At 57.5% G+C, this 13,997-nt stretch overlaps 1 protein-coding gene across 5 annotated transcripts in view; it reads left to right on the forward strand.

Moving 5' to 3' along the window:
* ITGA11 (integrin subunit alpha 11) overlaps nt 1-13,997 on the forward strand; it is a 54,020-nt gene that overhangs the window by 27,354 nt on the left and 12,669 nt on the right. For 3 of the 5 annotated variants that reach the window (XR_009819066.1, XM_061999860.1, XM_061999863.1), the window contains exons 7-17: nt 2,047-2,195; nt 3,772-3,916; nt 4,517-4,682; nt 5,273-5,340; nt 6,045-6,189; nt 8,178-8,326; nt 8,535-8,675; nt 9,565-9,771; nt 10,908-11,038; nt 11,707-11,873; nt 13,732-13,874. Coding sequence is in view for 4 of the 5 variants with exons in the window: in XM_061999860.1 (XP_061855844.1) it covers nt 2,047-2,195; nt 3,772-3,916; nt 4,517-4,682; nt 5,273-5,340; nt 6,045-6,189; nt 8,178-8,326; nt 8,535-8,675; nt 9,565-9,771; nt 10,908-11,038; nt 11,707-11,873; nt 13,732-13,874 (1,611 nt within the window). In the remaining variant the exon portion in view is untranslated. The remainder of the gene's footprint in view (nt 1-2,046; nt 2,196-3,771; nt 3,917-4,516; nt 4,683-5,272; nt 5,341-6,044; nt 6,190-8,177; nt 8,327-8,534; nt 8,676-9,564; nt 9,772-10,907; nt 11,039-11,706; nt 11,874-13,731; nt 13,875-13,997) is intronic. The other 2 variants (XM_061999861.1, XM_061999864.1) reach the window with 1 other exon arrangement.

Raw genomic sequence — 13,997 nt, forward strand, 5'->3', positions numbered from 1 at the left:
TGCACTTGTGTGTGTCCCTGCACTTGTGTGTGTGTCCCTGCACTTGTGTGTGTCCCTGCACTTGTGTGTGTGTCCCTGCACTTGTGTGTGTGTCCCTGCACTTGTGTGTGTCCCTGCACTTGTGTGTGTCCCTGCACTTGTGTGTGTCCCTGCACTTGTGTGTGAGTCCCTGCGCTTGTGTGTGTGTCCCTGCACTTGTGTGTGTCCCTGCACTTGTGTGTGTGTGTCCCTGCACTTGTGTGTGTGTGTCCCTGCACTTGTGTGTGTCCCTGCACTTGTGTGTGTGTCCCTGCACTTGTGTGTGTGTTTCCCTGCACTTGTGTTTGTGTGTCCCTGCACTTGTGTGTGTGTCCCTGCACTTGTGTGTGTGTCCCTGCACTTGTGTGTGTGTCCCTGCACTTGTGTGTGTGTCCCTGCACTTGTGTGTGTCCCTGCACTTGTGTGTGTCCCTGCACTTGTGTGTGTCCCTGCACTTGTGTGTGTGTCCCTGCACTTGTGTGTGTGTCCCTGCACTTGTGTGTGTCCCTGCACTTGTGTGTGTGTCCCTGCACTTGTGTGTGTGTGACCCTGCACTTGTGTGTGTCCCTGCACTTGTGTGTGTGTCCCTGCACTTGTGTGTGTGTCCCTGCACTTGTGTGTGACCCTGCACTTGTGTGTGTGTCCCTGCACTTGTGTGTGTGTCCCTGCACTTGTGTGTGTCCCTGCACTTGTGTGTGTGTCCCTGCACTTGTGTGTGTCCCTGCACTTGTGTGTGTGTCCCTGCACTTGTGTGTGTGTCCCTGCACTTGTGTGTGTGTCCCTGCACTTGTGTGTGTGTGTCCTTGCACAGCTTGTGTGTGTCCCTGCACTTGTGTGTGTGTGTCCCTGCACTTGTGTGTGTGACCCTGCACTTGTGTGTGTGTCCCTGCACTTGTGTGTGTCCCTGCACTTGTGTGTGTGTCCCTGCACTTGTGTGTGTCCCTGCACTTGTGTGTGTCCCTGCACTTGTGTGTGTGTCCCTGCACTTGTGTGTGTGTCCCTGCACTTGTGTGTGTCCCTGCACTTGTGTGTGTGTCCCTGCACTTGTGTGTGTCCCTGCACTTGTGTGTGTCCCTGCACTTGTGTGTGTGTCCCTGCACTTGTGTGTGTGTCCCTGCACTTGTGTGTGTGTCCCTGCACTTGTCTGTGTGTCCCTGCACTTGTCTGTGTGTCCCTGCACAGCTTGTGTGTGTCCCTGCACTTGTGTGTGTCCCTGCACTTGTGTGTGTCCCTGCACTTGTGTGTGTGTCCCTGCACTTGTGTGTGTGTCCCTGCACTTGTGTGTGTGTCCCTGCACTTGTGTGTGACCCTGCACTTGTGTGTGACCCTGCACTTGTGTGTGTGTCCCTGCACTTGTGTGTGTGTCCCTGCACTTGTGTGTGTGTCCCTGCACTTGTGTGTGTGTCCCTGCACTTGTGTGTGTCCCTGCACTTGTGTGTGTCCCTGCACTTGTGTGTGTGTCCCTGCACTTGTGTGTGTGTCCCTGCACTTGTGTGTGTGTCCCTGCACTTGTGTGTGTGTCCCTGCACTTGTGTGTGTGTGTCCCTGCACTTGTGTGTGTGTCCCTGCACTTGTGTGTGTCTCCCTGCACTTGTGTGAGTCCCTGCACACAAATAGAGGAAATACAGGAGCCTTGCCCTGTGCTGATGCAGCTTGTTGCAGCTGTTGAGAGCTTTGCTTCCTCTTCCCATCAGTGATCCTGGGCTGATTTGGGCAGGGATTAGTGCAGGGATATGCTCAGGAGTTTTCAACACCTATCCCCCTGCTTTGGTCCTGTGCAGAGGTTCTGTGAGTCTGCAGTGGGGCACAGCAGCTCTGCCTCACCCCAAACCTTTACAGCTGTGGCTGCACAGGGGTGACAGCAATGAAAATGAGCATTATCAATGGTGCCATGGAGGGAAAACTGGAGCAGACAGAGTGTTGGCTTTGTGAGAGTGGCTGATTGTGTGGCTGGAGCAGGGTGCTCGTGTCCCAGCCCCTCACAGGGCGGGTTGTTGGTGCCCTCTGTGACATTGCTCTCATCCCCAGGTGGGAGTGGTTCAGTATGGAGAAGATGTCGTCCACGAGTTTCATTTAAATGACTACAGGTCTGTAAAAGATGTGGTTGCAGCTGCCAGTCACATCGAGCAGAGAGGAGGAACAGAGACCAGGACAGCCTATGGGATAGAGTTTGCTCGGTAAAAGCCGCTCACCTTCCCCCTTGCTCCCGATGACGAGCCTAAAGTCACTGGGTGGTTTTGTTTCTCTCTGCTTTTCCTCACTGCTCAGGGAGCAGGGGCCACCACCAGGCTGAAACTGCTCCTGCAAACCCCCCTCAGGCTTTAAATGATGTTTTACAAGTGATGCTTTGCAAACCTGTGTAGTCCTCAAATGCAGCTGAACCAAAAGGAGGGCACAGAGGCAGGATGAAAACGTGTTCTCTGTCTGAAGGCACCCAGAGCTCAACCCTCAGCCCCTAAAGGCAACCCAATCTCTGCCCCAGGCACTGTGGCTATTCCACAGACCCCTGTCAGGTACCTGGGAGCTCAGTGCAGCTGCAACACACAGCTCCATCTCCTCTGTTACCCTGCACAAGTGTCTGCTCCTGTGTATGTTTGCTGCAGCCCAGTCAGTGTTCCTGCTGCAGGCAGAGAATCAGAGAATCATGAGTTGGAGAAGCCCTGGAAGCTGCTGCAGTCCCAGCCCTGCCCTCACCCTGCCCAGCCCAGCACTAACCCTCAGCACCTCAGCTCCAGGGCTTTGGGATCCCTCCAGGGCTGGGCACTGCCCCAGCTCCCTGGGCAGCCTGGCACAGGGCTCACACCCCTCTTGGGGAAACAGTTCAGCCTCAGCTCCAACCTCAGCCTCCCCTGGGGCAACTTGAGCCCATCTCCTCGTGTCCTGACACTTGTTACTGGGGAGCAGAGCCTGACCCCCAGCTCCCTGCAGCCTGCTGTCAGGGAGTGTCAGAGAGGGCTCCTGTCTCCCCTCAGCCTCCTCTTCTCCAGGCTCAACACCCCCATTCCCTCAGCCCCTCCCCAGCCCCTTGTGCTCCAGCCCCTTCCCAAACTCAGTGCCAGGCTCTGGCCACGCTGCAGCCCCTCAGTGTCCCTGTGGCAGTGAGTGAGGGGCCCAGCACTGACACAGCCCTGGAGCTGCAGCCCCTCAGTGTCCCTGTGGCAGGGAGTGAGGGGCCCAGCACTGACACAGCCCTGGAGCTGCAGCCCCTCAGTGTCCCTGTGGCAGGGAGTGAGGGGCCCAGCACTGACACAGCCCTGGAGCTGCAGCCCCTCAGTGTCCCTGTGGCAGTGAGTGAGGGGCCCAGCACTGACACAGCCCTGGAGCTGCAGCCCCTCAGTGTCCCTGTGGCAGGGAGTGAGGGACCCAGCACTGACACAGCCCTGGAGCTGCAGCCCCTCAGTGTCCCTGTGGCAGGGAGTGAGGGGCCCAGCACTGACACAGCCCTGGAGCTGCAGCCTCCCCAGGGCCCAGCACAGGGCACAATCCCTGCCCTGCTCCTGCTGCCACCCACTGCTGATCCAAGCGCTGCTTTTAGGGCACTTTGCTGAATGAAAGGCTCCCCTCCTGCAAGAAACCAGCTCCCTTGGAGGAAAAATACCCTTTTAAAGTCCTAAACCGTCTCCTGTGAGCTGTCCATGTGCTTGCATCCCTGCAGGGGCCAGCAGCCCAGCACCCCCTGCTCGGTGCCTTTGTGGAGCCGTGAGCTGCCCGGCCAGGCTGAGTGAGCAGCACAGGGCTTCTCTTCCCTTGCAGCTCCGAGGCGTTCCAGAAGGGTGGCCGCAAAGGGGCAAAGAGAGTCATGATTGTCATCACAGATGGAGAGTCACACGACAGCCCCGACCTGGAGAAGGTGATTGAGGACAGCGAGAAGGACAATGTCACCAGATACGCCGTGGCGGTGAGTCGGGGCTGGGGCACCCTCCTGGCAGGGAAAGGCTGATGTGCCCCGTGCTCCCAGGGCACTGCAGAGCAGCCCCTCTCCTCCCAGCGTGCTCACAGGCTCCCTGCTGCTGGTCCTGCTTCTCACAGAATCCCAAGGGACCTGCAAAGCTCAGCCAGTGCCACCCCCCTGCCAGAGCAGCACCACCTAGAGCAGGGCACACAGGGGCTCATCCCGCTGGGTTGGGATGTCTCCAGAGAAGGAGACTCCAGCCCCTGCCAGTGCTCCCTCACCTCAGCAGGGAAGAAACTCTTCCTTGTGCTTCTTTGGAACCTCTTCTGTTGCAGCTTGTGCCTGTCATTGGGCATCACTTTTGCAGGAGGCAGTGGGATGCTCAGCTCTGGATTCAGTGGCCAGAGCAGGAGCTGTGGCTGGGGACTGGCAGGACCTGCATTGCCCTGGGGGTGCCCAGCCTGGGCTGCTGGAGGCACCCCAGCAGCTCCTTGCTCCTGGGTCTGCTCCTGCCACCAATGCTGTCAGCTCCTTCCATACAGACCCCTGAGGTGCTTTGGGACACAACCTGAAACCCCCTGAGGCACGAATCTGTTTGCTGCCTAGGTACTGGGTTATTACAACAGAAGAGGGATCAACCCTGAAGCCTTTTTGAACGAGATCAAGTTCATAGCGAGCGACCCGGACGACAAGCACTTCTTTAATGTCACGGATGAGGCAGCACTCAAAGACATTGTGGATGCCCTGGGGGAAAGGATATTTAGCCTGGAAGGTGAGTGATGCTCCTCCCTGGCTGGCCAGGCTGCAGCAGGTTGCCTCAGGTGTGTTGTGAGCCCTCAGTGAGGGTCACACTTGGGGGGGTTTCCTTGTCAGCCTCCAAAACCCAACTGATCCAAAGGTCGTGGGGAAGGTGCATCCTGGGACAAACAGCTGAGACAGAAGATGCAGGACTTGCACTGACAATTAAACATCTCTAGGGCTCAGGGGCTGTTGGCCAAAGCAGCTCACAACCCCCACACCAGTGTGGCAGTGACTTTGGTTGGGGCAGCCCAAGGCTTGGCTGTGGAGCAAAGCTTTCCTGGGAGAGAAGCTTCACCCAGGTCCAAATAGGAAACAAACTCTTCTGCATCCACATTCTTGCATCATTTTCCAGCTAGGAAAGGGGAGAATCAGCACGTGGCAGAGCTCCCAGTACCTATATGTCTGTAACTGTGGTTGTTTGGGGGGACAGCAGATTCATTGGTGGCAACTGAGGAGGCCTTTGTGCTCATCCCACCCTGACCCAGCCAGGCACTGCTCAGTCCCTCCAGGAGGCAAAAGCTCTGCATTAAACACAGGTTCCTCTGTTGGTTTTTGTTTAAGGTACCAAGAATGAAATCTCCTTTGGCCTGGAAATGTCCCAGACTGGATTTTCATCTCATGTTGTGGAAGTAAGAGAGTAAATGTGGTTCTTTTCCTCGTCTCTGCCTGTGCAAGCAGCTGGCCCTTGCTTTTTAGCAGCAGCTGCAGGTGGGGAGGGGAGTATTTTGGGCCAGTTGTTGGTCAGGAAGCTGTTGGTGCTGGTTTATCCCAGGGGGAAGGGAGCTGCTGGGGGTGCTGTCCTTAGGACCAGCAGCTGCCCCCAGTGCTCTGACCTCTTGGAAGGGCTGTGCTGTGGAGGAAGCCACTGAGGGGGTGCAGAGGATGGTCTTGTGCCTCTAGGCTCTGTGGGATTGCAGCTCCAAGCAAGAAGCCAGCAAGGATTTCTGCTCATGGGGAGGAAAGGCAGGTTGGAGAGGTGTGAATGGGGGTGGAAATGTCATTGTTGGAAGATCTCCCATCTCCCCAAGTGTGCTCTGGAGAACCATTGGCTTTGACTGGGCTTTGTCTTCCTTTTTATTCATGCCCACTTGTGAGATTCCTCCCATTTTCTGTTAAAGGGGGGATTTGGGGGAGGGACCTTTACCTTGGTGTCTTCTGCACTCTGCAGCCTCCACTCAGGGCATGGCCAGAGTGCTGAGCTTCGAGGGATGCTCATCCATTCTCACCCTACACCAGCCCCTTGAGTCCCCTCATCCTTCTCAGCCTCTGCCCATCTGGAGAGTTACCTTTGCTTGGCAAGAAAAGCTGTCCAACTGCTCCTGTTGTCCCCCAGGATGGGATCTTGCTGGGGGCAGTGGGTGCCTACGACTGGAACGGAGCCGTGCTGAAGGAGACCAGCAGTGGGAAGGTCATTCCCCTGAGGGAATCTTACCTGCAGGAGTTCCCAGAGGAGCTGAAGAACCACGGCGCCTATTTAGGTGAGAAAGTCAAAGGCTGCCAGGGCTGAACCCATGATTTGATGCTTTCATGACAGGAAGCACAACATCTGTGTCAGATGACTAATAGCAGGGAGAGGCCCCAGCATAGGCAGTGCTGCTTGTGGGCTGCTGTGGGTGTGAGACACGGGGGCTCAGCAGACCTGAGCAGCTCTGCCTGGGATCAGTCCAGTGTCCACCACAGCCTGCAGCACAAAAGTGGCTCAAAAGCATCAGCAGCTCAGGCACCAGCCAGCCCAGGTCATCAGCAGCACTGACTGGAATGGTTTGAAAAGCAGGGATGAAATGTCATGCCTAGGGAGGAAATACCTGCTGGGTTTAATCCCTTCCATGTGCAGCTGCTGAGGCTCTGGAGTGAAAATATCAGCCTGGCTTGCAAAGTGAAGCCTCTCTCCAGGGATGTGTGTGTGCCAGGCTGAGCTGCCCCGGGGTGGGATGCTGCTGGGTCCCCTGCCAGCACATCAGGGCTCTGCCTTTTGCAGGGGACATGAAGAGCCCCTGCATGTAAGAGTCATCTCTGGGGGTCACAGCAGTGTCCCCTGAGCTCAGCTGTGGGTGCCTGGAGTGGGGATGGCTGTGGCTGTGTGGGGGTTGTGCCCATGGCAGTGTGTGGGAGCTCAGCTGGGCTCTGTCTTTCCCATTGCCTGGAACATTAAGGAACTGCTGGACCTGGGGTGCTCAAGGCTGATGTTTGGCTCAGGAGGGAAATGTTTAGGGAGAGGTAGACCCCAGGTAAGACAAATACCCTGAGTGAGGGGTCAGGAAGCCTTGACAGTCCTTGGAGATACTCAAAATCACCTGGATGTGACCCTGAGTGATCTGACTCAGCTTGGTGTTTGGCTGGGCTTGATGTTTCTCATCACTTAATCAGCACTTAAAACTGACCATGGATGTGCAGGGACCTGGAGCTGGGTTTGAAAAGCAGGATTTTGCAGCCCTAGTGTTGTATTCCTACATAAGCCCATCTGCAGCTGTGGGCAACTGGCACATCCCAGCAGTGTGCAACGTGCTGGTGGTCCTGGCATAGAACAGGGGGCTGCAGCATGGCCAGAGCCAGGCAGTGGGGCTGGAGCACAAGGGTGCTGGGGAGGGGCTGAGGGAATGGGGGTGTTGAGCCTGGAGAAGAGGAGGCTGAGGGCAGCCAGCAGCACTCTCTGACACTCCCTGACAGGAGGCTGAGGGGAGCTGGGGGTCGGGCTCTGCTCCCCAGGGCACAAGGAAATGGGTTCAGGTTGCCCCAGGGGAGGTTTGGATTGGAGCTGAGGCAGAACTGTTTCCCTGAGAGGGGTGTGAGCCCCTGTGCCAGGCTGCCCAGGGAGCTGGGGCAGTGCCCAGCCCTGGAGGGATCCCAAAGCCGTGGAGCTGAGGTGCTGAGGGGTCAGTGCTGGGCTGGGCAGGGTGAGGGCAGGGCTGGGACTGCAGCAGCTTCAGGGGCTGTAACAACCCAAATGGTTCTGTGGTTCTCTGATGGCTTCATGGCTTTTCCTGGACTGTGAATGTTGCTGTCAGGCATCAGCAGAGTGTTTGCTGCTTGGTTTCAGCCACGGCGTTGCCGGGGTGTGGAAGGAGCAGAGCAGCCTCCCGCCACACAGACACCTTCCCAGGCTTTGTTTATCTTGATGTGAGCCATGAAGTAAAAGCACTTGTTGGGAGCTGGACTTGCCTTCCATGAAAGAAGGATTCAGCACAAGGGTTTTGCAGCTGCATCAGGGCACTGCCAAAGCTCTTGGCACAGCTGCTGTGCTCGGGGTGTAAGGTAGGACCCGAGCAGGCGGCTCAGAGCCCAGGGTCAGGGCACTGGGGTTTATTGGAACGACTTTACCTTTGAAGCAATCTGGATTTCCAGCTTCCCAATCTGGAAGGTGGCCAAGACTGTGTCAGCAGCTGGGGGCTAATGGAAAGCAGATCCACAGGGCAGCAGTTGGGAGCAGGCAGGGAGCTGCTGCGCTCACCCCTCGCTCCTCTCCCAGGTTACACCGTCTCCTCCGTCATATCCACCAAGCACGAGCGCATCTACGTGGCTGGAGCTCCCAGGTTCAACCACACAGGGAAAGTCATCATCTTCAGCATGGACAACAACAGAAACCTCACCATCCACCAGGCACTGAAGGGAGAGCAGGTGATGCCAAGCCACACGCTGCTGAGGATGCTGCAGGGGTTCATCCCCCGTGCACATCGACCCTCCCCCTTCACTCTGCAAACTGCTCTGATTAAATGACCCAGCACCCACAGGGAGCTGCTGCTGCTGCACCCCCAAGCCCTGAAGCAAGTGGTTGTAGCAGGGACAGGGCTTGAAGTGCCATCCCTTCCCCCTCTGTCTCCTCCAGATTGGTTCCTACTACGGCAGCGAGATCAACTCCCTGGACGTCAACGGCGACGGCGTCACCGACGTGCTGCTGGTGGGAGCCCCCATGTACTTCAGTGAGGGCAGGGAGAGGGGCAGGGTCTACGTCTACACCTTGAGGGAGGTAGGTGGCAGCACCATGGGGGGAGCTGGGGATGCTGCTGAGGCTCTGGGGGGGTTTAGGGGACCTGGTCCCTTCATGGTTCTGGGATGTGCAAAGCTCCACCAGCCTCCATCAACCAGCACAGGGCAGAGCAGCCCCGTCCAGAGAGGGCAGATCTTGGCAGTGACTCGCTGCTGTGGGGAGGAATTGTCTGTTTTCCTTGTTTATCAACACTCTGGGGGTTTGCTGACTGCCAGAGAAGGGTGGTCAGCCCGTGCTGGAGCACAGCCACCTCATCTTGAGGCTTCACTGCTCCCAGGGCTGTGGGAATCGTGGCCCAAGGAGCTGATGCACAGGGAGCAAGGGCAGGTCCTGCTGCTCCCAGCCCTGAGGATGTGCAACACAGGTATCTCACTGGAGAAATAGTCTCCATCCACTGTGCCTTCTCCAAAACTGTTCCCTCCAAGGGCACTCTCCCGCCCAGGGGCTGGACCAAAGCGTGAGGTCGTGGAGAGCAGCAAGGTCAGGTGCCATGGCTGCAGGGCACAGAGGGGATGTGTGCCACCTCCATCCCCTGCCCCGATGCCCTGCAGCTCTCTGGGACAGCACTGGCTTTCCTGTCACCCACAAATGTGCCTCACAGTGCAGCAGGGCACCCTACAACTTTTGAGGCAATGACTTCTGTAGGTTGGTAGGAAAGGGAGGCACAGGAGGCGTGGGGCTGGCGTGGGGCTCGTCCCTCCCCAGGGACGTGCTGGGCAGCTCCCACTTACCTCCTTCCTTAGAGAAATCGCTCCCACGCCACTGCATCCCGTTTGCTTCCCTTTAGAGGCTTTTCTCCTCTTGCCAGGCTTGCTGCTGATGGTTTTGGGGTGGCTGTTTTTTTGCCTCTTCTCTTTGGCTGGCCCAGCAGAATCGCTTCGTTTCCAGCGGAGCCCTCCTGGAGCTGCAGAGCTACCACAACTCCCGCTTCGGCTCCTGCATCGCGGCCGTGCCCGACCTCAACCAGGACTCCTACAACGACCTTGTCGTAGGGGCACCTTTGGAGGATGAGCACCAAGGAGCCATCTACATCTTCCTTGGCTTTGAAGAGACCATCCTGAAGAAGTACAAGCAGGTAGGGCTTTGGTTGTCGTGGAATGATGGGATCAGTTTGGGTTGTTACAGCTCTTGAAGCTGCTGCAGTCCCAGCCCTGCCCTCACCCTGCCCAGCCCAGCACTGACCCCTCAGCACCTCAGCCCCAGGGCTTTGGGATCCCTCCAGGGCTGGGCACTCCCCCAGCTCCCTGGGCAGCCTGGCACAGGGGCTGACACCCCTCTCAGGGAAACAGTTCAGCCTCAGCTCCAGCCTCAACCTCCCCTGGGGCAACTCCAGCCCCTTTCCTCTTGCCCTGTCATTGCTGCCTGGGGAGCAGAGCCTGACCCCCAGCTCCCTGCAGCCTCCTGTCAGGGAGTGTCAGAGAGTGCTGCTGTCTCCCCTCAGCCTCCTCTTCTCCAGGCTCAACACCCCCATTCCTTCAACCCCTCCCCAGCCCCCTTGTGCTCCAGCCCCTTCCCCAGCTCTGTGCCCAGCTCTGGCCACGCTCCAGCCCCCTCCATGTCTTTCCTGTGAGTTGACCCCATGATTGTCCTCATCCTTCATCAGAATAAATGCCATTCATGTCCATGTTAAGGGCTGATAAAGCACAGAAAGAGGTAGCTGCAGTGTTGCACTGTGGGCTGTTACTGCCAGGTATTTTCTCTTGTGAAGGGTCCAAGACAAAGCAAACGTGGGGGATGCAAAATGTGCTTGAAAATGTGCAATGCTCTGCACTTAGATCATTAGAGGCATTCCTCACTTGTGTGAGAAACAGTGAACATGAAGAGTAGAATCATGCAATCATTATGGCTGGAGAAGACCTTCAGGATCATCAAATCCAACCTCTCCCCTCACACCGCCAGGCCCATCACTGAGCCGTGTCCCCCAGCACCTCATCCGTGTGTCTTTTGAATACCTGCAGGGATGGTGACTTCACCACCTCCCTGGGCAGCCCATTCCAATGCTTAACAACCCTCTGGGTGAAAAAGCTCCTCCTGAAATTCAGCAGAAAGCTTTGGATGGTGTCTGAGGAGAGAAACAGCCCCTCGCTGCCCGCAGAGCTCAGCTTGGGCATCTCCAGTGACACGGTGGAGGCTGGTGTGGCAAAGCCTCTCCTTGGCAGGTGGGGATGCTCCTGCTGGACACCAGCCTGGGTTCTTCCCTTTGCTTTTCAGAGGATAGCAGCTGCAGAGCTCGCACCAGGCCTGATGTATTTTGGGTGCAGCATCCACGGGCAGCTGGACCTGAACGAGGACGGGCTCGTCGACTTGGCTGTCGGCTCCTTGGGGAACGCCGTGCTGCTGTGGTTAGCTGCGCCTCCTTTGGCACTCTCCTCTGCAATAGGCTGATGTTTGCAGGGGAAGAAAGTGATCTCCCAACATTCTGACCCACCTTTGCATGAGAACAACCTCCTGCCTGGTGGGAACGTGGCATCTCGAGGTCCTGGGGCCGTTGGAGGGTGTCAGAGTTGGTTCTGCATTGAATGTCGTCGGTTGCTCCCCGGGAGTTTCAAGGCAGCTGATGGGTTTGTGGTGATTTGCCCAGGCTCCCCTTGTTCTTATTAAATGAGGACAATTTAATGCTTTCAAATGCTGGCTAATGTTTGGAAGGCCCCTGGAAGCTGTGAGGACAGGAGGGTAGCTGTGCCCAGCAGAGATGAGCCTTGGGGAGCGCTGTGCGCTCACAAGAGGCCAAACCCTCAGTGCTGAGCCACTTGCCTGGCAAAAGCAGGAGGCAAAGATGTGCCAGAGTCCTTTGGTGCTTGTGCTTTGGTTCTCAAGACACTACACAGATGACCTGGGGGCAGGTCAGCAAGCTGTGGTGGCCTTTGGGCTCCCTCAGCACCTCGTCGATGCTGAGGAAACGGGTTAAAAGGGTGAACTGGGAGGTGTGGGGAGGGTGTCGGAGGCCAGTGATGGTGCCTGTGGGCAGCCTGTGCCCCAGCACATCTCCCAGGCCTTGCTTGCCCCACAGGTCCCGCAGCGTGGTCCAGATCAACGCCAGCATCCGCTTCGAGCCCCCCAAAATCAACATCTTCACCAAGGACTGCAGGAGGAACGGGAAGGATGCCACCTGCATGTCGGCCTTCGTCTGCTTCACCGCCGTCTTCCTCTCGGCTCACTTCCAGTCAGCCAGCGTGGGTGAGTGCTGTGTGCAACACAAACCCTGCCTCAGGGCGTGTTTTGGGTCTCTGGGTGCCAGGAAGCACTCAGCATCTACCAAGGGAGAGCCTGCTGTGTCTGGAGCTGTGCACTTTGCCATCCACCACCCCTCTTTTTACCCCTAAGTTCATCCCTGCCCTGGCCCACGTGCCTGAGCCGCTGGCCCTGCTGTTAGGAAACATGCCAAGGATACCACCTTACCCCCTTTGACCCCTTGTCTTCCCTACACCCCGTGGCCAAGCTCTCCCACAGCTCATCTGGCTGTGATGGGGATGTCACCAGCACCACCACCCCCCCAGCCCCGGGCAGCGGGACGGGAGAGGACGTGCCCAGACCACGTTGCACGGCGTCTGTGCATCCAGCAGGACACATCTGCACACCACATGTGCCTGTTTCCCTAATGTCCTGGGGAATCTCTCTGAAGTTATTGGCCAGCTCTGCAATGAAACCCTCGCATGCTGCTCTGACCCCGAGCCCGGGTGCCCGTGACTCAGCTGGAAAGGGGAAGTGACAGTGGCTCAGCCCCTGCAGCCCATCAGCCAACACTCCCACGGGAATATTCAGCCCTGAGTGAAGCCAAAGGAAAAAGATTCCCATCCCCTAGAGCAAGGAGTTGGATTTGTACCATGGGCCCCAGCGTTTGCCTCCTCCCTGCTGGCTCTGCAGAGCTTGCAGGAGATGAAGCTGAGTGGGGTTTCCTTTAGTTAGTTTTACCCTCATTTCTGCCCACGAGAGTCACCTCGTGGATGGTGCAAACGATCTCCAGTCAAGCACTGGGGGAGGAGAGTGCTCCCAGGTACAGAATCCCAGAATGGGGGTTGGAAGAGCCCTCTAGAGCTAATCCAGCTTGTGGAAGGTAGAACTTGCTGTGCTCCAGCTTGTGCCTGTTACCCCTTGTGCTACCCCCAAGCACTATGGAAAAAGACTGTCCCTGTCCCTTCAACACCCACCCTTTGGGTATTGATCAGCATTGATGAGGCCCCTCCTCAGCCTTCTCTTCTCCAGGCTGAACAGCCCCAGGTCCCACAGCCTTTCCTCCTCAGAGAGATGTTCCATTCCCTCAGGCCCTTGGTAGCCCTGCACTGGCCTCTCTCCAGCAGTTGCCTTTCTCCTGTACAACAGCTCCAGAACTGGTCAGGCCAAGCATGTGAACAGGTGAGAGGCAAAGAATTACACATGCTGCACAGATTTTATGTGGTACTTTTTAAGTTCCTCTTTTGAGTTGGAGAGTGGATGCTGAGGGGACTGGAGCATCTTCCTGAGGAAAGGCTGCAGGACCTGGGGCTGCTCAGCCTGGAGAGGAGGAGGCTGAGCTCTGGGGCACCTCAGCAACACTGCTCAGCACCTAAAGGGTGGGTGGCAGCAGGATGGGGTCATGCTGTTTTCTGTGGTGCCCAGTGACAGGACAAGGGATGATGGACATGAGCTGGAACACAAACAGTGTTTGGCACAGGAGGAGAAAGTCCTTTGAGGGGAGGGAGGCTGCCCAGGGAGGGTGTGGAGGCTCCTGCTCAGGAGGTTCCCAACCCCACCTGGACACGTTCCTGTGCCCCCTGAGCCAGGGGAACCTGCTTGAGCAGGGGATTGGGCTGGAGCAGCTCTGCAGGGCCCTTCCAGCCCCCACCATTCTCTGATTCCATCCTTTACCCCACAGAAGAGTCTGTTGGGAACAGACAAGGACCATAATCCGATTCTCCCTCTTTTCTCCGAGCGTGTGCTCCCTGCCAACGGGATGAGCAGGGACCAGAGTGCCCCAAAGCCCTTTTCTTTGCACTGGTGTTGCTCCCTGGTGAGGGTGAGGTGGGGAGGAGCCCTGATGGTGCTGCTGTGCTTGCAGCCCTGCGCTACGAGGCCACGCTTGACGAGCGCCGGTACACGGCGCGGGCGCAGCTGGACGAGAGCGGCGAGCGGCACACGCAGAGGGAGCTGCAGCTGCCCGCCGGCCACGAGCGGTGCCACAGCCTCCACTTCCACGTCTTGGTGAGTGGGGAGAAGGATGGGACAAGGCTGGGCTCTCCCCCTACAACAGTAGAATCCTTCAGGTTGGAAGAGACCGTGAAGCTCGTTGAGCCCAACCCACCTCGCGCTCTGCCAGCCCCGGGG

The sequence above is a fragment of the Colius striatus genome, chromosome 7 (assembly GCF_028858725.1).
Source record: "Colius striatus isolate bColStr4 chromosome 7, bColStr4.1.hap1, whole genome shotgun sequence".
In the NCBI taxonomy this organism is placed as follows: Eukaryota; Metazoa; Chordata; class Aves; order Coliiformes; family Coliidae; genus Colius; species Colius striatus.